This window comes from Nicotiana tomentosiformis, chromosome 2 (genome assembly GCF_000390325.3).
Source record: "Nicotiana tomentosiformis chromosome 2, ASM39032v3, whole genome shotgun sequence".
NCBI classification, from domain to species: Eukaryota; Viridiplantae; Streptophyta; class Magnoliopsida; order Solanales; family Solanaceae; genus Nicotiana; species Nicotiana tomentosiformis.
In genome coordinates, this window is record NC_090813.1 from 16,146,854 (window position 1) to 16,174,814 (window position 27,961).

At 38.1% G+C, this 27,961-nt stretch overlaps 2 protein-coding genes and 1 non-coding gene across 4 annotated transcripts; 2 read left to right on the top strand and 1 right to left on the bottom strand.

Moving 5' to 3' along the window:
• Window positions 1–1,461: 1,461 nt before the first annotated feature.
• LOC104096352 (dynamin-related protein 4C-like) lies at window positions 1,462–3,639 on the bottom strand. Its single transcript, XM_009602717.4, has one exon. It carries the CDS (start codon window positions 3,532–3,534, stop codon window positions 1,492–1,494), a length of 2,043 nt encoding a protein of 680 aa, XP_009601012.1. The 5' UTR covers window positions 3,535–3,639; the 3' UTR covers window positions 1,462–1,491.
• Window positions 3,640–17,677: 14,038 nt separating this feature from the next.
• On the top strand, window positions 17,678–17,757 carry TRNAL-UAG (transfer RNA leucine (anticodon UAG)). Its single transcript has one exon. It is a non-coding gene; the product is annotated as a tRNA-Leu (tRNA).
• Window positions 17,758–19,057: 1,300 nt separating this feature from the next.
• LOC104096349 (uncharacterized) lies at window positions 19,058–23,163 on the top strand. 2 transcript variants are annotated; one of them, XM_009602712.4, is made up of 5 exons: window positions 19,058–19,387; window positions 20,382–20,629; window positions 21,889–22,001; window positions 22,530–22,670; window positions 22,768–23,163. In XM_009602712.4, exons 1-5 carry the CDS (start codon window positions 19,147–19,149, stop codon window positions 23,018–23,020), a joined length of 996 nt encoding a protein of 331 aa, XP_009601007.1. In that variant the 5' UTR covers window positions 19,058–19,146; the 3' UTR covers window positions 23,021–23,163. The 2 variants fall into 2 exon arrangements, with proteins under 2 accessions (XP_009601007.1, XP_033512052.1); XM_033656161.2 differs by lacking the exon at window positions 19,058–19,387 and adding an exon at window positions 19,494–19,580.
• The last annotated feature ends 4,798 nt before the right edge of the window (window positions 23,164–27,961 follow it).

The following is a 27,961-nucleotide window of genomic DNA, read 5'->3' on the forward strand; positions in this document are numbered from 1 at the left end:
ATGAGATGTAGAAAATTTTGGGTCCACCCATAAGGGGACCCTAATATTCCCTATATAAGTACACTTACTGTGTACAATAAAAGATACTCTCTTCTGTATTTTTCCACGCACTTTTTCTCTCTCTCTCTCAATCCAATCTTGGGTTTAGGCTGTGGTATAGGAGATTGCTCCGTCACAATGTGACAACCACCACCGACCAGTGATTTCAGTCACGGTTCGATTTAAATTTTCGTTTCCGCTTCACGAAGAACAAGCAAGTTTTCGTTTTTCGATTTACGCGCTAAATTGATGTGTTTAGTTTTTCAAGTTTTCTTTCATAATATCATAAGATGTGCACTGTTTCTTTCTATTAGAATAGAGAGCTTGTTGTAGTCAGCAAAAATTTGAAATTAACTTGGAACATCATGCAACAGAACTATCAATAAGGCCATAAGGAGCAAAAACGCTATACTTGGTCGAGGCTCACTCTAACGACTTTAGATCTATAACCTTCTTCTTTCCAATTGTGAATGAATCATTTATTGCTATTCTTCAAACTAATAACCCTCAAGTTATTTCTCAGAGCAATATCCATGACTCAGCTCTGAAAACCACTGATGATTTTCCTGTCTTGTGCTCCAAAAAAGACATGTTGTTGTTGGTCGCTGGTCTACCGCTAATACCGTTGAACTTACAAATCAAAAATATATATCACGTTCTTAAATGTCACTTACTAGCATCTGTGTTATAACTTGTACTCCTAGATCTAGATGTTTAGTGGTGAATCTTTAGATATTTTTCAGACTTAAATGCACTTGATTATTTTCTGAAAAGACATTATACACTATAATGCTATAATGTTAGTAAGAATTGGATGTTTCACCTCATCTAAATGACAAACTGACTATTAACAAATGTTTTGTCTCTCTCACATGGATAAGCTTAATTAGTTACTGCTATCACCGCATCCTTCCCTTTGAAAAAATTATAGCATGTCAATACTGAGTTTTGATTTGTAAAATACACATATATATGTATCACCGAGGCATTGTTGAAATGCATATGCATGTAAGTAGAGCTGAATTCTGTTGCACTAAGTCACTAATCTTCAGAAAATCATTAGTAAATTACGTTGTTCTGAGTAACTTTTCTATTTCAACATATGACAATATCAGAGCCAATTGGTGTAATTTTGCAGCAAAACTGAAAGCAGAATTAGTAAACAATCTTCAGAAAAGAAAAGCAGCACGGAGTTAAGTTAAAAACAATTGATCAAGGGCGAAAACAGAAGACAAAAGAACTTGATTTACATTTAGTTAACAGCTAGGAACTGAAGACAAGAACAATATACAACCAGGGGCACAAACACTTCAATTCCTACTGTAGACATTCCACAACTAGTAAAACCAAAACATAGCAGTACAAGGTAGTTCGATACTTGAACAAAAAACCTGGACTACAAGTAGAAAAGTAAGCCCTGATCCTAACAAACTAAGGATGAAACATTACGTTCTAAACCCTTTCTTGATCACTATGAAGAGAGATTCTATCCATTATATTGGCGACAACTTCTTTGGACTCCTTGAGAAGGTTGACACGCTTTTTGAGCCCAATGCGTTTCTCAGCAACCAACGGCGACTCATCTAGCATTCTCTCGATTCCACCAGTTCCAGGTGCCATCAGATCCTGCACTATTTCCTCTTCCATTTCCTTGTTAATCATCTTGTGGATGCTGAACGTCATGTGCAACGCCATCGAATCCACCAGTCTCATCAACACCATTTTCCAATAGGCAGTGATCCTCATCTTCAAATCAAAAGCCTGCTGCACCAAACCTATATGATTCCTCAAATGACCAATCTCAGTTTCTCCAACTCCTTCCAGGTTCATTACGGAGCCCTTCCCGTGATCGTTCATAATCTCCATAAACGCGTTTTGTTGCGCTATGAGCTTACTATAAGTCCCTAAATAGTCAGGATTACAAGTGTAATCAGTCTGCATTTCCATCCCGATGATATCCCTTACCCAATCCACTGATTCGTCCTTCTTCTTCGCTATCAGGTTTTGTGCAGCTCGTCTCGTAGAAGACTGGAGTTGTGGGTAGTTATCACAATGATACATCAACACTTTAATAACAATTCTCTCTATATAGTTCCACAGTCTTCCCACAAAATCCTCTGGAGTTGCAGCAATTTCCTTGATTCTTTTCTGCAATAAATTGAGGAAAACAGACCGAGGGAGGAAGTTGGGCAATCCAATCCCTTTAGTTTCCTGTAAGGCCAAGATCTCTTCCATCAAAAAGTCTTCCTTCTCAAAATTCTTAGAATGCAGGTCGCTGGAATATTTATCAAGCACCTCAACCAATCTAGCTGTGCAATGCATTTCTTTTTCTTCAGGGTATTCGTCAAACTCACCTCTTATTAGAATTTTCTTTAACGAATCCTTTGAAGAACTCAGGATCCGCATGAAGGCGGTCAAAGCTTCAGCCACAGAACTTAAGTGCAGAGGTAGCCTGTTGAGTTCTGTTAGATTAAGATCAAGCTTGTCATTAATCTTCCTTACAATTTCAGGCAAGCATTTCGAAATAATCGTTGCTTGAATTCGCACCAACTTTTGAGCCAGAACAGGAACCCCAACCATGGATTTATCAATCTTAGATAAAAGTGGATGAGTTGAAAAAAGCCTTGCCTCATCACTCCTAGCTTCTTCATAAGACTCATTCCCAATTCTATTCCTAACACAAACATAGCCGAGTCCTATATTCACTTCATCTGCAGTAACTTTCTCAAGTAAACCCTCAGGAGCTTTATCTGCCTTTGTCACAACAGCTAAAGTCCTCTCCCCAGTTTTATCCACTTTCTGAGACATCCTAATCGACTCACAAGTAGGAAAATCAACAGTAGCTGACAAAACATTCAAGACTATGCTTTCTTGAGGAGCTATATAATTCATAATAATATCAGAAATTTGTTCATATATGTCCTTAGGTTGTCCCTGAACAGGAACTCTAGTAATTCCAGGTAAATCAACCATAGTTAAATCAGGCACACCATTTTTTTTCACAACAAGTGTTAAAAGATTGTTAGATATGCCCTTACCATGTCCAGCAATCTCATCAGTAGCAAGAACAATGGCGTCCGCTACGCGAAATTCATCGACAGGGAGTGACTTTCCATTGTACTCCAAGTGAAGATTTGGTGCAGTTATTTTCGGGTCATTTTGCAGTTTCATGATAAGTGGGACCCTTGTGCAAATTCCCTGTCCTCTGGGGAGGCTGATTCCAGCTAGAGATTCAAGAACACTGGATTTTCCAGAAGATTGATCGCCAACTACTACGATCGTTGGGAGTTGTATACCTTCTTGCATTATGTTAAGGTGGCGGAGCCTATCTACACAGTCAAGAAGTGGCCTGATTCTGTCGTTGACAGACGCAACAATAGGAGGAGGTGGTGCTATAACTGCAAACTGAGGCTTTTGATCAACAACTTCAAGTGACTGTGAAGAGGAGTCAACAGTTTTTTGCTGCTCGGAAGGTTTAGATGTTGTTCTCACCATGTTTTGAAGGTTACTTTGAAAGATGAAATAATAGTTTTTGGTTATAGTAGAGGTTTCTTTCAAACTTGGCAATATATGAATGAAGATTTCTAAGAATGAGTTGGTTCTGCTTAGCTTATTGCTGCTATATATAATATACTTGCGTGGAGTACTTAACCTTGAAGGAAGAAATGAAAAGCATGCAAAAAGCTATGGTGTTTTTCTTTGGTTTTCTGTTCAATGTGATTGATTGAAATGTCATTTTCGAGGATAATGATTGCTAGCTAGTTACATTTATAAGTAGACCTTCTGCTCTGCTCCTTGCATGGTTCAGTTGGAAAGCACAAAATGACGAAACATATGTAGTAGCTAGTATATCGGAAGTTAAAAAGAAAGAAAATATTGATTGCAATTCACATAGGTGTAGCTCAAGAGTTAGGAATTTAATTGTACTTATAATTTTAATATATATATATCTTAAATATAAATATATACAGTATGTGTGTGTAAGATCATCAAATTTCAATGCGTCTTTGAATATATTATTTTTAATATGCGTTCAGTGATAAAAACATATTGATTAAACTTATCTCTAGCAATTCTCAGCCAAAGAATAATGTCGCAGACTCTCCCAAATCTACATCTAAACTATAGAGTGTATATATGTTGCGTGCATTAGTAATGTAGAGTTTTTTGATATTTTAATGGAAGTGTTAACAAGATTCTTCATATCAAACCCGATATTGTATTAAAAACTAGTAAATGCCTTAATTGTATCATATTATTGATCCCATTCCCTACCATCATACATGAGAAAAACAGATTTCTCAGAATGCGTGGGTTATTTGTCGCCTTTTATATATACCTGTGACGGAAGAGAGAAAATTACAACGAGAAAAGATAATGAAAAAAAGTGTGTTTATCTGATTTTCTCTTCAAGGATGTAATTGAGGATAATGATTGCTAGCTCGTTCATCATTTGTAAGTGGACCTTCTGCCCTCCTTGCATGGTTCAGTTGGAAATCACAAAATGAAGAAACATGGATATTGGAATATGAAGTAACCAAAATTTAATGATTACAAATTCATAGCCAAAGAATAATGTTGTAGACTCTCCAAAATCTAAATGCATGCGTGGCAGATGGTGTAGAGTTTGTATCTGTCCACTAGTACCAAATATATGGTAAATGGTATAGAGTTGATGGTATGTGCATTAGTAATATGTGAAACTTTTTATTTTATTACATTAAACTAATGCATAATAAAAATAATTCTTCGTATATGACTGCTTAATTTGATTGCTCTACTAGATATACATATATACTACGGAGTAATTTTTTTTACATATATACTATTGCAGTCTTGCGTTCTTTGCAATTTATGAGATTCCTAATGAAATACTACAATATCTATCTGAATTTTAAATGACCCCGTTTGAATTAAAGTAATTAGGTGGAGTTTCTTGTTTACTAATGACATCCCCTGCAATGTACATGAGAGAAAATTCGGCCTCCATTCACGACAATCGACAACGTCTTATCTAACGAGAGAAAAACCAGCGAAACAAATCTACCGGCAACTTGAACAATGAAATTCGACGGCGTTCGACTCGTCCACTCCAATAAGGCTAGAAGCTCATTATAAATATAACCAGGTTTCAATAGATATTTAAAAACCGACTAAACTGATCGAATCGTACCTCACCAAATTAATTTTTAGATTTTTTTAATAAAATCGTAAATTTTTATATAAATTTATAATTGTACCGATAATTAGGATAGATTTTTTATTTTATGAAAATAAACCGATATATACGGATGAAATCGAGCTCATGAGACGCACCGGCTTCCAATGAAGCAAACGAAGCAAGATATATAACGACAAGAAACCAGAATCGAGACTAGGAACACCTCGAGCCGGGATCCGGGCAAAGCGTCCGACGTCGGGAGTATCGGGGTCATGACCCCGAGTTCGGTTCGAATCCCAAAGGCCTCGGAGAGCACTACTAGGTAACCGAGCACGATCAACAAAAGACCGTGATATCCATGACCAGCCGGATATCACGGCGTGGATCTCGACATGTATCAGCAGAGAATCGGTGATTGGTTAAACAGAAGATTTTTTACCTATTATAGAATTGTACTTAGGGTAAAACTCCCCTGCTATATAAAGCGGGGTCTGATTATTCATTAAAGGCAGGAAAACACGCATATCAAAGCAATACACTCTTATTTTCTCTGTTATTCAAAGTTCTTACTCTTGTTCATCAGTGCTTCGTTATTGTGAGTCCGGGATCGAGGGCAGACATCTCATTAAGGTCGTTATCGAGTCCAGAATCACCCTCCTTAAGTGGTTTGACAATCTATTACGTCCTTTATCTGTTTAATCTAAAGCAATTTATCGTTTGTATTGAATTAATCCACGTATCCTTAAAATCACATACAAATTTAATTGTTATCCGTTTTTTTAGGATAAACAGTTTGGTGCCCATAGTGGGGCTAAGGATAATAGTGGCAATTTGATATAAATTTCTATAACACACTCTATTTTACACTTGTTCTTTGAGCTTTTAATTTCAGGTCAGATTAAAAATGTCGAACTCCCAATCTGTTCATTTGAACGTGGATGCTGAGTCCGGCCACCATGGTGAAAACAACAACATGGTACCCAGAAACGAGGTGCCCCTTGCTGACCCCAATGGAGTCCCGGTCGCTGACCCGATCGACGCTAACTCACACATGGCTATCGAATCAAACCTGCCTACTTACCCCGAAAACAACATTCGCGGGGGAGCCCGGCCGATAGCCCAGAGTACACACGACGGCGAAGGTAACGGGATCAACTTGTGAGTGATCTTCTAAATGCCACAGGCTCAACAAGCAGCGATAACCCAGTTGCAGAACCAAAGCTGAGTCCCCTAGCAGAGTTGAGCCCGAATCGTCCCGTGAAAAAGCCCACAGAAATGAACCGACTACGCAAAGGTCGGGTGAAGCAGAACCCGAGACCAACCCCAAGATAATAAAGATGCCTGAGGAGCTGACAAAGCGGGTGGAATCGGGAGAAAAGAAAATTGAACCCAACGATTAAAAAAAATGGAAACCTATAACTCCAGGGTCGACCAAATCTCGGGAGCGCCACCAATACTGAAGGGCCTGGATTCCAAAAAAATTGTCCAAAAACCTCCCCCCCCCCCGAGCGCAGCTCCGAAGCCAATCACAAAGAAGTTTTATATGCTCGAAATTTCGACGAATAATGGGATAACCGATCCCAATGAACATGTGACCTCTTACACGTGCGCCATCAAAGGAAATGACTTGGAAGATGATGAAATCGAATCTGTTCTATTGAAAACGTTCGGAGAGACTTTGTCTAAAAGAGCTATGATATGGTATCAAAACTTATCCCCTAATTCTATTGACTCATTTGCTATGCTCGTAAACGCCTTTGTAAAAGCGTACGCTGGGGCCATCAAGGTCGAGACTAGGAAATCAGACCTTTTCAAGGTAAAGCAAAGAGATAACGAGATGCTCAAGGAATTTGTATCGAGGTTTCAAATGAAACGGATGGACCTGCCTCCGGTCACAGATGATTGGGCCGTCCAGGATTTCACCCAAGGGCTCAACCCCGAAAGCTCATTGGCTTCACAACAGTTGAAGTAAAATCTGATAGAATACCCGGCCTTGGGCTGACGTCCATAACCGGTACCAATCAAAAATTAGGGTCGAGGACGATAAGCTCGGGGCCCCTTCCGGGTCCGTTTATCCCGTCAGAGGTGGTGACAGATCCAAGAGTGACATTGATCGCGAACCAAGATCGAATAGAGACCGATATCAACCGTATAGTGAAGATCGAAGGGATAATGGGTCCGGACGTAACACTGTAAGAATTGAAAGAAGGAGCGACTGAGGTCAAAATAATCGGGGACTCGTGAGCAAAAGGGGTTTTGATAGACCTATAGGGTCTAAGGAAGCACCAAGGTTATCAGAGTACAACTTCAATGTCGACGCTGCCATAATTGTATCAATCATCGAATGCATAAAAGATACTAAGTGGCCTCGACCATTGCAATCTGATCCTGCCCAAAGAGACCCTAACCTAATGTGTAAATATCATGGCACTCATGGTCACAGAACCGAAGACTGCCGACAAATGAGAGAGGAAGTAGCCCGATTATTCAACAACAAACACCTCCGAGAGTTTCTGAGTGATCGAGCCAAAAATCACTTCAGGAACAAGGATTTCAACAAGAAAATCGAGTAAGAGGAACCTCAGCATGTATAAACATGATCATTGGTGGGGTTGACGTCCCCTAGGGGCCAATGTTAAAGCGCACCAAAGTGTCCATCACAAGGGAAAAACGGACTTGAGATTATGTGCTAGAAGGAACTGTATATTTCAACGACGAGGACGCTGAAGGTATCATGCAACCACACAATGACGCGCTAGTAATATCTGTACTCATAAATAAATCTCGAGTTAAGCGTATATTAATTGATCCAGCTAGCTAACATCATCAGATCGAGGGTCGTAGAACAGCTGGGTCTACAACACCAAATTGTGCCTGCAGTCCGAGTTCTAAACGAATTCAACATGGCATATGAGACCACTAAAGGGGAGATAACCATACCGGTGAATACCGTCAGAAGCACTCAGAAAACAAAGTTCTACGTGATCGAAGGAGATATGAGGTACAATGCTCTGTTAGGAAGGCCATGGATTCACAACATAAGGGAAGTACCCTCGACATTACACCGAGTTTTGAAATTCCCCACACCAGTAGGAGTTAAAACAGTTTACGGAGAGCAGTCGGCCTCGAAAGAGATGTTCGCGGTCGAAGAGGCGATCCCAATATCCATACTCTAGACATCAAAGAACCTAAGTTCGGTCACCAACGAAGAAACCAAATAGCAATCACCGACACCGGCCCCGATCAAACCAGGAAAGCAGGAGACAAGCAAGGATGACGACTACAAGGTTCCCAGGTCTTTCATAGCCACTGATGATTCTGATGCCACCAAGTCAACGGTAGAGGAGCTGGAGCAAGTCATACTGATCGAGCACCTGCCTGATCGGAAGGTATAGCTAGGCATGGGATTAAGTCGCGAGCTCAGGAAAAAACTCATTGAACTCCTTATAGCTAACATAGATTGTTTCTCTTAGTCCCATCTTTACATGATGGGGATCCCACCGGAAATAACTACTCACAAGTTGAGCTTGGATCTGAAGTTTCGCCCGATTAAACAGAAAAGGAGGCCTCAGTCTGAAGTCAAGCACGCATTCATCAAAGACGAGGTATTTAAACTCCTTAAAATAGGCTATATTCGGGAAGTTAAGTACTCGGATTGGTTTGCGAACATAATAATGGTCCCTAAAAAGGAAATAAATTAAGAATGTGTGTAGACTACAAAGACCTGAACAAGGCATTCCCCGATGACTCTTTTCCTCTGCCCAACATCGATCGCATGATCGATGCTACAGCTGGCCACGAGATCCTCAGCTTTCTCGACGCATATTCTGGGTACAACCAAATTCGGATAGAACCGGGCGATCAGGAAAAAACTTTCTTCATCACTAATTCTGGCACCTATTGTTATAATGTAATGTCGTTCGTGCCACTTACCAACTCCTAGTAAACCAGATGTTCAAAGAACAAATAGGTAAAGTCCCTACGAGCAGAAGGCCATTTGGAACATTTGCAGCAAACCTTCAACATACTAAAGAAATACAATATGAAGCTGAACCCGGAGAAATGCACATTTGGAGTCAGATCCATCGGTTCTTCTCGTTGTTAAAGAGGAAGAATAACTTCTCATGGACACCAGAGTGCCAACAAGCTTTGGAAGAACTCAAGTGGTACCTTTCGAACCCACCTTTGCTTCATACTCTAAAGGCAGATGAGCAACTATACCCGTACTTAGCAATATCCGAGATAGCGGTAAGTGGGGTCCTAGTCCGAGAAAAGGAAGGTACGTAATTTCCTATCTATTATGTTAGTAGGACTTTAGGCGAGGCCGAAGATCGGTATCCTCACCTGGAGAAGTTGGCGCTCGCTTTGCTAAGCGCCTCACGGAAGTTAAAGCCATATTTTCAATGACATCCCATATGTGTCGTAACTACTTACCCGTTAGGAAACATAATGGATAAAACCGAGCTATCGGGACGATTAGCCAAATGGGACGTGGAAATTAGCAGGTACGATATCGAATATCGACCCCGAACCACAATCAAATCCCAAATTTTGGTAGACTTCGTGGCTGACTTCACGCCGACCTTAATACCCGAAATCGAAAGGGAATTGTTGTTGAACTCGGGGACTTCCTCGGGAATCTGGACCCTCTTTACGGACGGTGTCTCAAACGCAAAAGGGTCCGGGCTTGGCATCGTGTGAAAACCATCCACAAGTAACGTAGTTAGATAATATATTAGAACTGTGAAACTGACTAACAACGAGGTCGAGTATGAGGCCATGATTGTAGGTCTCGAATTGGCTAAAATCCTGGGGGTCGAAGTGATCGAAGCTAAATGTGATCCCCTCTTTGTGGTGACTAATAAGGAGTGGACCCTGCAACACGTACCCCGAGATCAAAACAGCAAAGTCGATGCTCTATCCAACTTGGGGTCGTCAGTTGATGAGGATGAGTTCAACTCAGGACCGATCGTACAACTCATAAAATTGGTAGTAGAAGAAGGCCACACCGAGATAAACTCGACAAGCTTAACTTGGGACTGGAGAAATAAGTATGTAGATTACCTAAAGATCGGGAAACTACCCTCGGATCCTAAAGAATCAAGAGCTCTGCGTAAGAAGGCGTCCAGGTTCAGCATGTCCGAAGATAACACCCTATTCAGAATAACATTCGATGGCCCACTTGACGTATGTCTGGGGTCGGAAGTCACGTTTTGAGGGAAGTTCACTAAGGCACCTGCGGGAACCACTCAGGGGCCGAATCGTTAGTCCGTAAAATAATCAGAATCGACTATTACTAGATCGATATGGAGAAAGATGCTAAGGAGTTCGTATCGATATAGAGAAAGATGTTGCATTCGGTCTTTGTCACCTTGTCCATTCATGAAATGGGGAATGGACATCGTCGGTCCTCTACCATGGGCACTTGGTAAGGCTCAATTTATATTATTCATGATTGACTATTTTTTTAAAATGTGTTGAAGCTTAGGCATTTGAGAAAGTCAGGGAGAAAGAAGTTATTGATTTTATTTGGGACCACATAATATGTCGGTTTGGAATGTCGGCTGAGATCGTATATGACAACGAGAAGCAGTTCATCGGCAGTAATGTGAACAAATTTTTCGAAAACCATAAGATCAAGAGGATCCTATCAACACCCTACCACCCTAGTGGGAACGGGCAAGCAGAGTTTACAAACAAAACCATACTCCCAAACCTTAAGAAGAGATTGACCGATGCCAAAGGGAAATGGAAGAACATTTTGCCCGAAGTCATATGGACATACCGTACGACCTCAAAATCTAGTACCGGAGTCACCCTATTCTTGTTGGCCTACGGCATCGAAGCTAATACCGATCGAGGTAGGAGAACCAAGTTTCAAGTTCCGATATGCGACTGAAGATGAGGCCATGAGCACGAGCCTGGAACTATTGGACGAGAGGCGCGAGGTCTCCCTCGTCCGATTGGCCACCCATAAACAATGGATCGAAAGGTATTACAACCGGAGAGCCAACTTCCTACACTTCAATATCGAGGACTTGGTATTAAGAAAGGTGACATTGAATACCCAGAACCCAAACGAAGGGAAGCTGGGGCCGAACTGGAAGGTCCATATCGAATTATCGAGATTACTAGTACAAGTTCATACAAGCTCGAAGTAGGGAACGGTGAGCAACTTCCAAACAATTGGAACGTGCCCCACTTAAAATGATAGTACTGCTAAGGTACGACACCATTCTTTCTCTTCTTTACATATATTGCAAACTGGACTAACACTTGCATGCAACAACCAAAGAATGGTGCATCTGTTAGGTCTGAAAGCACGCGTTGCACTCTTTTTCCCTTGAACCGATTTTGTCCCAAATGAGTTTTTCGGTAAGGTTTTTAACGAGGAACCAGTGGATCGTGCTAACTTAGGATCAAAAACCGATTATGAACCGGAATCGATGGTCACATCAACAATATCCGAGCCCTCTCGACGGTAGACCACGATTACTGGGGGCCATCACCCTCGGGTAATGATTTTAGCAAGGAAGGAAACTTTGTGCTTGAACAGTCTAGGCTCGGTGGATATAATTTATTTTAAGGGCCAAACAGTCAAGTGAACCATGCCCAAATAGACCACCTAATCCATAACACGAAGCTTGTACTCACTTACAATCTTGTATATTACACACAGTAATGAAAGAAAATTTCTACCTTGCAGATACATATTTTGTCCCTTAAGACTATTACATTTTGTTTCTTAAGGATATCGAGCCCAAAGGCTGCCTCTATCTGGATCCAAGAGATCACCCCCACTCAGGGACTGTCGTTCATGGCAAACTCAGATGACTTGGGCTATCAAAGCCACAGAAGCCTATTAGGCAGTGCCTAAACTTAAAAGGATACGGCCACCCCCCACTCGGGGGCTGCTGTCCAAGACAGGTTCGGACGGCTCGGACTATCAAAGGTCAGAGGCACAGAAGCCTATTATGCAGTGCCTAAACTTAAAAGGCTACGGCCACCCCCACTCAAGGACTGTCGTCCAAGTCAGGTTCGGACGGATCGAGTATCAAAGACCGGGGGTACAAAGCTTATTAGGTAATGCCCAAACTTAAGAGTCTACGGCCAACCTAGAAATGGCTCGGAGACGTTCGAAGCCCATAATCAAAACATAAAGGCCTTCAAAAATTCCAAACCGGTTCAAAGGCTACCCTTGGCAAAGCTATAATCTAAAATATCTAAACAAGTACCTCGGGGAAAGCTTCCGTTCATACCGATCCCCCGAGCCCCACACACACAAAAACTCAAACAAAATTTACATCAAGAACGAGTCTTGTCTGAACCTCCGAACAAGACCTTATTTCTACGTTTTATTCCATGCTAAGGCATTTGAAAACTTTGCAATCGTAAAGGAGAAGCCAAAAGAAACGAACTCAAAAATTGCCAAAGGGAAAAAAAAACCTTAGATACATTGTAATAACAGTATTTTACAAAGGCCAATGATAGAGGCCTCAACAAAATGGGCAAAATACATAAACAAAGAAATATCCCTAAGGCACCTAAACTTGATCTTGACCAGAACCTGCCTCGTCACCGGAGCCGTCGGGGTCTTCGCCATCCTCCGGTTCGTCGGAGCCTTCAGAGCCTTCCTCACCCTCAGGGTCAGCCAGCTTATTGGCCTCGGCTTCGATCCTTTTTGCATCTTCGATCTTGGCCGACAGGTCGAAACTCCGAGCATGAACCTCCTCGAGAGCTTCCCTTCGGGACAACCACTTCACGTACTCAACAGTGACTTTCAGGTGGTCCTGAGCTGCCTCAGCATCAGCTATGTACTGGGCCACCATCTCTGCAGCATCGGCCCTAGTTATTTCCGACGCAGACTTCGCTTTTTCGAGCTCTTTGCCGAGGGCATCCCGTTCAGCAATGGCTACGCCCAGATGAGACTAGGGGTCTTCGATTAGTTGAGGCCGTGCTTCGGCCTTCTATCTCGTCACTCGGAGTTGGACCTCTATCGATACCAGCTGCTCCCGGGCAGTCTCCTTTTCCAAGGCCAATCGGTCCATTTTTCCTTTCCACCCCTCGGCCATCGCCTTGACCTCGTCCATCTCGGCCCGGAGTTGGTCAATCCTGTCAACCTTCTACTGGACCTGCGGGGTTTGGCCGTTAATCACCATGTCTAACTCATCATCACTAACTTTGAAAATCTTTACCTATTCCACTAGGTCAGCATGCTCCTTCTGGGCCACATCTAACTCAGCCCGAAGACTCTTGGTCCCTTCTTCACGTTGCTCGCTGATAAGCTTATACATGTCCCTCTTCTCAGCAAGCACCTTGACCTTAGCCTCGATCCGGTTGACCTCAGCTCTGTACCAAAGAAAACTTTCATGATGAAGTACAGAGGCCTGCAAAAATATAAAAGAATAAAAGAAAAGACATGACAGATGTCAATAAGTAAATCCAAAGACGAAAGAGTGTAATGACGCCTTACCCGGTTCAGCGCCTGCTGTGCTTCGTTAAACATGCACGGTGTATCCACCTCGTTCATTTTAGCATGGTCTTCTTCGGTTACGAGGCACCGAAGGTAACTAGCCACTCCAACGGGGGTGGAAACAATCCAGGCATCCTCCGGGACGGTGATGATTATTGACCGCTTTCGGTTGGGATCCATGCTCGGCGCGGGGAATCGATTGATTAATTTTGGGCTCGAGTTCAGCCCGCCGACCTTCGAATATGGGTCTTTCCTCAGCACATCCAAATCACCCAACCCGGAGAAGCATTCCAAGACGGTTGAGTCCATACCTTCAAAAAAAAGGAATGGGGGGATCGTCCGTACCATAGGCCCCTTTGTTGGACCACTCCTTTATCGTTCGAGCCTCTTCGAGCATAGACTCGGTATAAAAAGGTGACCCTGAAATATCTATTACACTGGGTGTCTACTTCGGGACATGGTCGGCATTCCGGGAAGTCTAGGATCCGATCTCCTCATCGACTTCCGTATTCTAATGGAGGTCAGCCTCCTGAATCTCTCGTTCAACAATCACCTGCTCTTCGGGGGAGATCGATCTACAGGCCACAGTAATATCATCCTCCTCGGTCTCATCCCTGAGCCGATAAAGCAAGCCCGAGTCAGGTGCTCGAGAGCCAGAACTCTCCTTTGGCTTGTGAGCCAATCTTATTCTTGGTTTCTTCTTCTCCCAGCTCGGGGAACTCGGAGCCTTTCATTTCTTCTTCTCTCCTGCAGCAGCCCTGGGTTGTCCCAAGGCGGAGGGATTAACAGACAAGTCCTCATCCCATACTGAAGGCCTAAGCTCAATGGTCTTAGGCAAGCCTGCGAAAAGAACATAAAGGAAATGAGAATGTGATGCTAAAAGGGGGTCCCAATGTTACTTATTCAGGAAAGAAATCTTACCGTGAGAACGAGCCTCTCAGCGGCCCTTCGAGAGCTCACACCATATGCGCTCAGAATAAGGCATCTACAAGCAAATACTCTCGATCCACTCCTTGAGCCGAGGAATGGCGTTTGAAACTCGAGCAAGGCCTACACCACAACACATAACGATGAGAAAAGGGGAAGATAAAACACAAAATCGACATTTATAAGAAAGTTATGCTTACGTGACACATTACACTTATCGGGGAATGGCCTGAACTCGGCAGGGATCAAGTCTGCGGTCCTCACCCGGACAAAGCGTCACTGCCAGCCCTGATCCCGATCCTCGTCGATGCTTGAAAATGGGGCTTTGTTGGCTCGTCGTACGAGCTTTTCAACCCCCGCCGCTCGGAAGATTCAGGGATTATACATGCGGAGTAGATGATTGATGGTGAACAAACAAGAGTCGATTTTGTTCACAAATAATCGGAGGAGGATTACGATCCTCCACAGCAATGGGTGGATATGACCGAGGCACACTTCATACCTCATAAGAAGTCCAGAATAACCGGGTCCACTGGGCACAGTGTGAAGAGGTAAGTGAGAACACTCAGATGCCTCTCTACATGGGTAGTAATGTCGTCATCGGGCCCGAGGATTACTATATCCTTATCCGCCTAGCCGCAGTCCTTGCGAACTGCAGGAAGGACAACCTCGGTGATGGAGAAAATGTACCTAGATACCGCCTCGAATCGGACTTGCACCGATGAGGGTTTTTCAAGGGAGGTTCGGTTGCCGGTTCATCGGTATACGCGCCCGGAGCAGACCTTTCGAGGTCAACCACATCGGGAGTACTCTCCTCGGCTTCAGCGGTCGGCCGTGAAGAAGAAGTAACAACTTTTGGGGAATAGTCTTAGAAGTCTTTGCCATTGTTACCTAGAAAAACATTAGAATAACTGAGAAGGAAGATTAGGAAATGAAGGGTAAAAACTTGGTGAGAAAATCAAACATGCTGGTTTGGGTAAAAGATAAACGAAAACTTGCCATTTGCTGAAACCTCTTGAAGAACGAAGGTAAATATATTAGGGTATGAAGAGAGGCAGTGATATCCTAAAGGTACGAGGGTAGAAGCTTGGTCAAAAGGTAAAAAATGAACGAAGGCGAGGAGTATTTATAGAGGCTTCCCGTCGTTTCATATCCAAGGACGGCATGCTGACGGCTGACACGCATTTGAAGTCATTATGACACGTCTGACGAGATATTTCGAATCTTTTTTTGTTTTTGTTACGGCGTGTTGGGGAAGGAATCGAGGTGTTCATGTCGTTTCTCGTTGTTTCCGTAAACTTACTCTCCGTGAAACGAGGGGACTATCTGTATACGGGTGAAACTGAGCCCATGAGATGCCTCGGCTTCCAATGAAGCAAACAGAGCAAGAGACATAATGGCAAGGAACCAGAATCGAGACCAGGAGCCCCTCGAGCGGGGGTCCGGGCAAAGCATCCGGACTCGGGAGTATCGGGGTCATGACCCCGAGTTCGGTTCGAATCCCAAAGGCCTCGGAGAGCACTACCAGGTAACCGAGCACGACCAATAAAAGGTCGTAATATCCGTGACCAGCCAGATATCACGGCGTGGATCTCAGCACGTATCGGCAGAGAATCAGTGATTGGTTAAACATAAAAAAATTTACCTTTTATAGAATTGTACTTAGGGTAAAACTCCTCTACTATATAAAGGGGGTTTGATTATTTATTATAGTTAGGGAAACACGCATATCAAAGCAATACACTCTTATTTTCTCTGTTATTCAAAGTTCTTACTCTTGTTCATCAGTGCTTCGTTATTGTGAGTCCGGGATCGAGGGCAAACATCTTATTAAGGCTGTTATCGAGTCCGGAATCACCCTCCTTGAGTGGTTTGACAATCTATTACGTCTTTTATCTGTTTGATCTAACGCAATTTATTATTTGTATTGAATTAATCCATGTATCCTTAAAACCACATACAAATTTAATTGTTATCTTTTCTTGGGTAAACAACAGAAAAAATACCGAACCATACCGAATAAATTTACATATGGAAAATATATTTATATATTAGGTTAAAAATAATAATGTACTAAATATTTTCTTGGGTCTTGGAATTATGAAAATGGTTACAAGCCAACAAATAATTAAGATCAAAATCCTAATTCCCAAACCTATTATGCTATTCCTACTGAAACTAAATTATTTCCAGCATATTCACTAGTAAGACATAAAGTATTCCAACGATTTTGAGTAGCAAACTACATTGTATTGAATATGTTTCCTTTCGTATGATTTAGATTTATCTTTTTGAGTATTTAATCTTTTATGACTTTGTTCTTGAGTCCCAACTTGGTTAATATCTTTTGACTTGTGTGATTTATCTTTTCTTTGTCTTTGCGTGGTTTCTTTTAAGTATCAGTAGAGTAGTTGATGGATCTATACTCAGGTCATCTTTCATGTTTTCATAATTCATCACCATTTAAACAATAAAATTGTGTAGAGAGTTTTATTAAGTCCTGTAAAAGTATGTACGTTATTGCATACTACTTTTACTAGTGATTTTTACATTTTAAAAAAATACCGAAAATTAACTGAATCGTACCGATAACGAAGAGAAACCGACATGATTGAGACAATTTTAAAAGGTTTAGTTTTAATTATATATAATAGAATAACTGAAAAATTGATACGGTACAAATTATATAAAATAACCGGCCGAACCAAACCATTTACCCTACGTATAACAAGAGCTCGTGGGGTGGTTAAAGTGGTTTTTATTCTTACTGATCACCTTTCTCAACTGAACTTGTGTAATTCGTACATTTAACTCCACACTTTATGATAATATATGGTATTATGTTGTCACATATAATGTCATACTTTACGATAACATAGTTAATATTATGCTTGTTAAGTACGAATTGTCAATATTAATTAGTTTGTGTGCTTATAGCTATATGCATGTATCTGATCGATTTGGTTAGTGCGCAAAAAGTAATTATAGCGAGTAGCAACTAATCAACAACTTAAAACTAATCAGTAATGACTTGATAAGTATACAAATAAAATAAGCGATGAACTTCAACATTGTACGACAGTTTGGCCGAGTGGTCTAAGGCGCCAGATTTAGGCTCTGGTCCGAAAGGGCGTGGGTTCAAATCCCACAGCTGTCAAGTTTTTTAGTAGTACTTATTTTCTCTTTTAATGTGAACTCTTCAAATTCTTTTTCTTTCTCTAGTTCTCTCCCAACCTATGCCGACTGTTATTCATTGCTGGTAGCTGCAATCATAGGTTGGCTATCCTAATAAGCCCAAATTTATATAAGTTGTACTCGACTTATAGCTTGTTTGACGAAGCTTGAAAAATCAACTTTATTATAAGGAGTATTTTTTATTCAAAATAAATTTTTTCAAAAGTATTTTTGATTAGAAATAATTTGTGTTTCGCTAATTAATTTAAAAATATTTTTAAGTAGTCATTAGTGTTTCTCCAAACTTTTAAAAAGTATTTTTAAATGTATTTTTTTCTCAAAAGTGATTATAAAAAAAGTGCTTATGGGAAGAAACTATTTTTTCTGCTTTTCCAAAACTCCTTCTGCTTCAACTCAAAATCACTTATTTTCCTTCTAAAAGTTTGACCAAACACTTCAACTTTGAAAAAAAAATATTTTTTTGAGGAAAAAAAAATATTTTTCAACTTGGAGAAACTTGGCCAAATATGCTATAAATCAGTGACCGGTATTAGTAATGCCTACAGTAAAGTCTTGAATAATCCATTCTCTTAATAAAATTGAAAACAACTAGCAGTAGAAACAAACATAGAGATAGAATTTTACCGATTTTGTTAAGAGAATGTTTGAGAAATGTTTAGTTGGATATGATAATTCATATAAAACTATTCTACACATAGTGACCACTCATATAATACTCAAAATTTAATTAAGTTGGAGAATGACCCATAATTTTGTTTCTCTCGACTTTTCGAATACTTAATGAATATTATCTTCCAATAAAGGAAGTCCTAATGAGCCCTCATTCTTTGGTATCCCCTATAAAATTACTTTAGCTTTAATAGTTCAAGTAATAAGTAATTCTTGTACTATTGACCTAAGTAAATTAAAAATCTTGTACTATCCGATGTCTTTATCAAACAAAAGCATTTAATATTCCTTCAATTATAGAAACACCAAAAGTGAACATACATTTTCCGTGGGATCAATAGGCGACTATTAAATTAAAAAAATGATATTTTTAAATCAAGCGACTGTTGAATTAAAAAAATGATATTTTTAATTTTTTGTATAATTTAATTTAACTTCTTATTTTACTTTTATGACAAAATTTGATAATCATACAAATATGTTACTATGTGTCAGCATCACAAAATTTCCAAATTTTGTATTCATACAATTTTATTTTACATATTTAAGACCATAATATATCAAATATCTTCCCTTCTTTCTTTGAATTCTGCACTCACGCAAATACCAGTATAAATTAAACCGAAGCAGTAGTGTTTATAGCAGTTAAGCACGGAACTTAAAGCAGAAACCCAGACCGATAATGTCGAGCATTTGCAAAACCAAACCGGTAGAGGGCCGTAGACTCCTGAACCGGGTTTTAACCATTTTGACACCGTATATCCACCAGCCAAACCGTTCCATTGCCACTGTAGCTTTCGAAGAAGTCCGGTCTTCGCCGGAAAAACCTTACAATTTCACAGCTTTTATACTTCACGGCCTCTTAGGTTCCGGTCGTAATTGGCGATCATTCTCCCGATCCCTCGCTTCCTCCCTTTCTGCAGGTATTTTAGTCACTTAATCAACTACGTCTCGATCTCAATTTAGTTAATAATCTGTGCTAATTAGGTCCTGTTAGGTTAAAATTTTACCTCCCTTTCTGCAGGTACATCTCAATATCAAACTAGTCAAATTAGTTGGGGAACCCTTATATGCATTCTCTAAAGACATTATTATTCAGATCAATTTCATTCCAATGTAGGTGAATAATTTCGTCGTTTAAGGCGAATTAGGAATTATTTTTTTAATTTTATCACTAAGACATACATGTCTCTAATCAGACTTTTCAGCTAACAATGGACCTAACTACTAGGGATAGTTAGGTCCATACAAATCCCTAACTAGACTAATCTTTAATTAGTTTAACTTATATACCCCAAACAAAAGAGATTAGCCTCTTGATCCGTCAATTGACTGGATCGAAGTACCAAGGAGTTGATTGAAGTCTTAGATCAGCCCAAGACTAAGGCCTAGTAACTAGCTGCTGCAGGATTTGACGATGAGCCAGACAGAGATTGAAGAGATCAAACACGGGAATAAGAAGCAAGCTAGCCTTCCTTTTTGATCATTTTGATAGAGTGGATGAAAAAAATGGACATAACAGACTCGCATGTCTCATCCAACAAATACAAAAAGATTTTCTCTTACATTATTAGGTCACCCAATAGAAATATCAAGCCTCCATAAAAAGTAGTATTTGTAATAATGAAAGTAATGCAGGTTACCTGCCACAAGAAGTAAAAGACAAACTGGTATAGAAGACCTGCAACAACAACATACCCAGTATTATCCCACACCGTGGGGTCTGGGGAGGGTAGTGTGTACGCAGACCTTACCCCTACCTTGTGAGTATGGTAGGGAAGACCTGACAGTATAAAAACTCATTGCACTGTTGGTGCATAGTAGTTAAATTCATTTTTAATTCATAGAGTTCTCTATAAGTTAGGTCCTGTAAGTTCAGAATTATTAACATATGCTTCAATCTGTTTGTTGTTTTAGATGGTGTAAATTGGAGGATGGTTCTTGTGGATTTGAGGAATCATGGGAAGTCAGCTGAAATTGAAGGCTTCGTGCCACCTCATGATATGGAAAACGCTGCTAAAGATGTGGCTAATTTGGTGAATTCACAGGGTTGGGATTGGCCTGATGTTGTCATAGGGCATTCCATGGGTGGCAAGGTCGCCTTGCAGTATGCTGAGAGCTGCTCTCGTGGTGTTTATGGCCAATCAGCTCGATTGCCCAAGCAGGTGCTTGCTCTTTGTTGCAATTGATTGAAAATTTTATATCTAGGACCATCTTTTGAAGTTCATTTATGAATAACAGATCAGATTAGCTGTTATAAATCATGTTACAGATTTATTTGGTGAATGATAGTTTAATTTTAACCGTGTTTTCTGTCCTACCATCTCAGTAAGCTTCTCTTTCTATGTGATAAAGTTGTAAAGTTTTTTCTATGCCAGTGGGAGGTAGTAGGTACCCGGTGGAATAGTAAAGGTTCGCGTGAATTGGCTCGGACACCATTGTTATCATAAAAGATATAGTTGTTGAGTTTTTCATAGTAATATCCAAGATATAACATTGCCGATTTAAGCAATGTCCTCCTTCATTTAGTGCAATATGTTTTCAGGAAGTTTAAGTTACATTTTTGTTTATCCCTGATTACACCAAGTAAGAAAAGAACCTTGTTTTGGAGATATTTGAAAGAAGAGAAAATAAAAGTAAAAGATATATACACAACGTTAAGTATTTGCATTTCCATCACTGTCAATACTTTCTCTCTCTTCCCCCTTTTGAATTCCCTTCTTTTCTATATGTTCGTAGTTCCATCTTTTTGCTTCCCTGATCTAGAATGCTTTATAGATAACTATTCTAAGTTCTAACCATGAAGGAGCTACAACCAGATGGTAGCCTGTATTTTGAGAAGATAAAGTGCGTTAAAGTCAGAAAATGTGAATGTACATAACTTTGTATACATATATTTTTTTTTTTCATGGAGGGGCAAGCAGAAAGTCGTGGGAGTTTCCTTATGTAGGTTTTTGTTGTAGAAATACCTTATGATTCATCCCCACTATGTTATGTTTTTGCCTTCAGACCTCTTATTGTCCTCCCCTTTATAAAAAGGATAAGCACTTAACTTTTGCTGTGAGCTAGATCTACGCTCTGAACTGATGCTTGAAAATAAGTCTCTTACTTGGAAGTCCTTGTCATTTTGGAGCATCTACAAACTCTTGAATCAACATAAACCTGGAAACCGCTGCATGCGCTGCCCTAGCTTAGCTTGGCAGCGAAATCACACTTCCAAATTTGGTTATGCAACCACTTTCCACAAACTATTCCAGTAAACGTGGAAATGACGTCCAAAAGTGAGTCACGTGGGTACTTTGATAATATACAGTTTCCAGAAATATCTGAGTAATCGACTGCTTTTACCTACATCTGATTGTACCACTTGCATCGTGTCTTACTGAATTCATATGCTAATTTATACTCACCTGATGCAGAACAGCTCTGGGTATTGGATTCTGTCCCTGGAAAGGTGGACCCTGAAGATAGCAGTAGAGAAGTAGAGAAAGTTATGCAAACACTGCAGAGCCTACCTTCATCAATCCCATCTCGAAAGTGGAGTCTCTATGCCCTCTGATCACTTTTTTCTTTAAACATGATATAAGCATCATTTTGGTTGTGTGTCTATAGTAGTTGTGCTCAAGATGTATGTCTCATTTATGGTGTCCAGATTGATACAGAATTATCCAACCAACTTGTTTTCAATAATTTTCGGATGATTTAGAAAAAAGTCTAGCTAATTATTAATGGTTGGTCTGTAACATTCAATTGGACGTAGAAAACAGCAAGACTTGGAATGGGTGAAAAATCACATATTATGTGGTTTGCAGTAGTCTGACACTTCAAAACATTTGCGCTTTTTATACTATGTCGTACATAGTAACTCTATGAGCTTGCCAGATGTCATGGTTAAGGCTAAATTAACTTCTGGGAAGTAAAAAACCCAAGTGTATTTAGCATACAATACTTGCACCTCTTTTCTACGAGTCTAATCTTGCCTACCTGAATATTGATCTCTTATTATTTTGTCAGTTGATTACATGTTTTTGTATGTCGATATCTCTGACATGAATTTTATTTCAGATGGCTGGTGGATCACATGTTGAAACTTGGGTTTTCAAAGGCGTTATCAGAATGGCTGGGAAGCAATCTTCAGAAATCAGGGGATCAGATGACATGGACCTTTAATATTGAAGCTGCTATTGAGATGTTTAATTCTTACAGGTAAACCCCGATCCATTCTTCAGTACTCTTCTCAGTTTTTCTAGTCAATAAGAATCTTTTATTCGAAGGTTGTTTACTGAAACATGGAACTTATTAGGGAGAAAGATTATTGCCCTCTGCTGGAGCACCCACCTAAAGGGACAGAGATAGCGATTGTGCGGGCTGAGAAAAGTGATAGGTGGGATCCTGAGACTGTCCAAAAACTCGAAAGCCTTGCCTCCAATGGAGGTGGTGAATCTGAAGGCAAGATGTCGTATCATACCCTTCCCAATTCCGGTCATTGGGTTCATGTCGAGAATCCAAGGGGTCTTCTTGAAATCATAACTCCCAAATTAGCTTCTCTTGTTTAGCCAGTTTAGTTTCTCTTCTGGTATGCATGGGTCATAATTTAAACATTCTTGTAACATCTGCTTTCTTTCTTTCACTCACTTTCCATTTTAGGGATTTGCTTTGTACCAACTGAAAATGACATAGGAATTTACTCTTTGGCATACCTGAGCACTTGCTTGCTTGTCCCTCAGTCTTGTTTCTTGATTCAATAAATCGAACTGATGGTTTCCTGGTTGCAAGAATTTGGTATTTCCGGGCCATTTGCTTTCATCTGCTGCTGCACCACAGCTAGAAGTATCCTTGCCGAAGTTCAATATAGTACAAATTTGAAAAGTCACAAGGAAATAATGTTCCTTGTCAGTCACAAACTATTAGCTAAGTCTCTTTATTAATTATTCGCTAAATGTAACAACTTTTATTGTAAAGTTACTCTTTTACTCTTTTTAAGAGAATCTTTATAGAATCTTAGGGGTGTAGGATGCATTATAGAAAATAATGCATGTATTAGCTTTTGGTATTATTAATCCCTTGTTTGGTGAATTTTTTTAATCTATGTATTATTAATGCAAGTATTAGTTATAACAAATATTTGGTATTATCCTATATATAACTAATACATAGCAAACTATGATATTAGTAATATCAAGGCTATTAATGCATGCATTATTATGGTTAAATACATGGTTAAAGACAAAATTGGATTTTAAGCCGCAGAATATGAAGAGCATCTTTGTAAATAACTAATTTTCGTAAAAACTATACAATGCATTTTAATTTTTAATACACTATAATAAATAGTGGATAAGAAATAATTTTTACATAACTAATGCTTGCACTACTAATCCATGCATCACTAATCTTTGCATTACTAATACATCTTATTCAACGTTATTCTTATACACCTTACCAAACGACCCCATAAAGTGACAGACACAGATTCTGTGCAAGTAATGTCAGTTTTGTTTGGTTGTAAGAGTTTGAGTCTAAGATTGTGATGATTTTAAGATGGCCAAAATACATAGACTGAGACTAAGGACCATTTGGCCATAAATTTTGTCAAAATAAATTTGGGTGTTATTTGGCAAATATATATTTGGTCATAGATTTTGCCTACATTTTGGCAAAATCTTAAATCCCAATAGTTGATTTTGCCAAAATATCACTATTATATTTTTTAAAAATTGTCCCAAACTTTTGTACTTTATAAAAGAGCCCACCATTTATTATTTTGTAACAATGTTGCTTCGTCTTCTCGACCACCTGATAGTGTATCATGTAGTTTATTATAAAAATAATAATTTTGTATCAAATTTATTTATGTTCAGGACTATGGTTTGCGATAATATAATGAATGTTATTGATAATGGTATTGTTGGGTATTTGTGATAGTTTTTAGAACTTATAGGTATAAGTCATGTTTCGTGTTTTTTCAAAATAAATTTGGGAAATATGTTTTGAAAACTGATGTCCAAACACATTTTCATCTTCAAACCAAACTTCACCCAAATCAGATTTTTCAGAACAAATTTGGGAATCTATGGCCAAATGCTAGCTAAGATTGTGATGATTTTAATATGGCCAAAATACATAGACGCCCCTTAAAGTGGTTTCAATTTTCATTTAGACACCTCAACTAAGACAAGACTAGTACCTATTGAACACACTTTACTCACAGCAATTGTATTTCTATCGAACACCTCATGCTATTTCTTCATCACATCGAACTCCCACCATTATCATCTTCTTCCAGTTTTGGTGATTGATCACCAGAAATTTTCTTTTTTAAAATTTTACTTTTGATCTTTTGTTAGTTTCTTTTGTAAAAGCAAAATATCTTACCTTTCCTGTCTCATAACAAGTTTTACAATTCTTGTGCAACCACGACCAACTTAACTTCTTCAGTGAAAAGTGAGATATTAAAATGAATGATATTTTTGAGAGGTGCTTTTAGTGAAAAACGAATACTCGCCAGAAGATAGAAGATGAGAAAAAAAAAGACAAGAAAAAGAAAGAAGACGAAAAAAAGGGAGGGGGAAAGATTATACTAGGAAAGTTTTTATAAAAGCCTTCTTCTGTCTAATTTTAATTTTATATTTCTTGTTTGTTATTTTACCGATGTCAACCATTGATTGGTTCATTAGAGTGTTTGGTAATCACGCTCTCATTTGAAAAGAGATGTGTCTAAAGTGTTCAATATGCACACTTTAATAAGGCTAAAGTGTTCAATAAGTACTTATCATAGTTGATGTGTCTCAATAAAAATTGTAGCCAACTTTAAGTGGTTATTTATGTGTTTGACATTTTAAGATTTTACTCTCCTAGGATGATATTTATTTTTTAACCAATTTTTAAAAGTTGTAGACCTAATGTGTATATACAATTATACATACACTAATCTTAAAGTAGGTGCGTTGCGCGTGTACCCCTATCTCAATCAATAGCTTTTTCAAAAAATAATCGCATACTTATTATATTAAAGTCTTTGTTTGAGTCATAAATTGAAGCGTAAATTTTGAGAACGATGGAAATTGGTTATATATAATTAACTCAATAAAAGAAGAAACTGTAAAATAGAACTCCTCAATCATTAGTTATTATCCTATTGTGCTTTTTGCATGAATATTTTATAAAAGATATTGTTATTTTTGCGACCTACTGAAAATAATTAAATAACATAAAAATGCTTGTATCATGATTTTTTTAAAATTTGTGAACTAACACAAATTGGAAAAATGACTCTTTTAGTCTTCTAGGAGAATTGGAATAGCGTGGTTGGCCTATCATTCCGGAAAATATTGTTTAGTTACAACATAAAGTCTAAAAAGACTAATATTGAGTTAATATTTTTTGTAAAAAAGTAACTTAATTTATATAAATATAATGAGTTGTCATATGTTAGAACGTTTAAAATATATTTTGTGTTCAACTATTTCATCCTTATTACTTTAAGTTTTCTCTTACCCAATTTAACGTTACTATATCGTAAATAATTTTACTTTATTTATATATTCTAACTATTTAAAAAATAATTTATTGTACGGTGAGTAATTTAAAAAGGAATTGAATGTTGTCATTTTTTAGAACATTGAGAATATATTTTGACTTATATTGTTCCAGCCTTATTGCTTCAAATTTTCTCTTAGCCAATCTAACGTTACTATACTATTAATGATTTTACTCGATTTAAATACCCTAACAGTTTTGTATACTTTAAAAATAAATTATTGTACAATGAGTTTAAAAAAGAATTGAATTTGATTCTTTTGATATAGCTAATTTTAAAACTTAATTATCTTTATCTTAATTTTAAAGGAAATAATGTATTTTTCGCAAATTCTTAGTATTGGTTCATTCCGACTTTCAATTACGCAATAAAAATTTAATTTTAAAGGGTAAAAATTTATCTGACATTTCACTTTGAATTTTTGTATTTGAAGAATCATTAGTGTTATTGCCTATTGCTAATTACCTCTATCTCTTTTAAATTTTGCTAGTTATTTATTCTAATTAGTGAGTATCGTTTTTAAATATTATATAAATGATAAATAAATAATTTTATTTGAATAAGAAAGTAGTTCAAATATAATAATATAGAAATCAGAAATAACCATTAAACATATTCATCATTAATTGATACTCTGAAGTTTAACTATTTATCTTTCTATATTGTATTTAATTAGATTTCAAATAGTAATTGATTTATGCTATAAAGAAAATAGCACATTCACAATCCTATCCACGTTATTTAATTTCAAGAATATTTTGACAAGTAATACGTTCAACATGCATTAAGTTCGTTATTAAGGCAATTATATTTTTTCTAATTTTGAAAAACTAAATATTAGAAATACTAACCTGGAAGGTATTATAGTTTTGTAAGGTAAACTCTTAATTGTTTTAAAGTCCTAAATATTAGTAATTCTTACATAAGTCAAATAAGGAAAAATTTAATAACCAAAAATTTAGTTGATTTTAAGGTACTAAATATTAGGGTAATAATTAAATGATTATTTTATCTAGTGTGAAATTCAGTTTTAAAGGGTAAAAAAGGCGAACGACATTTTGCTAAGGGCTTTCGTGCTTTTAATATAGTACTAGTCTTAACGTACGCGTGTCTCTCGTGTTAATAAAAATAGTTTTTTAAAAATAACATAAATAATATTCAAAAGACATGTTTATAGTATAATATAAAAATTAACAAAAATTTGCAAGCTCCAAAATAATAAATATTAATCATATTAGGACTTTGATCTAATCTAGTAGTTCTCCTTCAGTTTGTTCTCTTACTTGCTTTATTGTCAAAAAGTCACAGGAGTAGTGTTTGATTGAAAGGTAAAAAGATCGTTCAACTTTACGTGAGGACTTGGGTACGTGCATTGTATGTATATTTCATGTTACTTATTACAAAATTTGTGTTGAGATAGTTTACCAACAATTAAAAAAAATTTACTCATTTTACGGTACTGCTAAAGTTATAGCGTTATTCTATTGATACCTTAGTAATCACATAGGCATCCGAACTCGATTATTATTAAGAATTCTTATAATTTTTTTGCTCGATTATTATCTTATTTTACTTATGATTTTTTTCTAAAGTACTTTCGTTTCCTATTCTTATTTCTTTGTATATATATATATATATATATATATATATATATATATATATATATATATATTGATCAACTTTTCTATAGTTTAAAATAATTTTACATTACAAGAGTAGTTGAAGACATGGGGAATCATAGGAGATGAAGCAGTTGAGGCAGTACAAGAGTTTTTCAGAACAGCTGAGGTTTACAAGCCAATTAATTGCACCATAGTGACTTTGATACCAAAAGTGCAGAATCCATCCAGAATAGCTGAGTTCAGACCAATATCCTGTTGCACCACCATATATAAGATCATTTCCAAACTCATTACTAGCAGACTACAAGAGGTAATGGATTATCTAGTAAGATGAT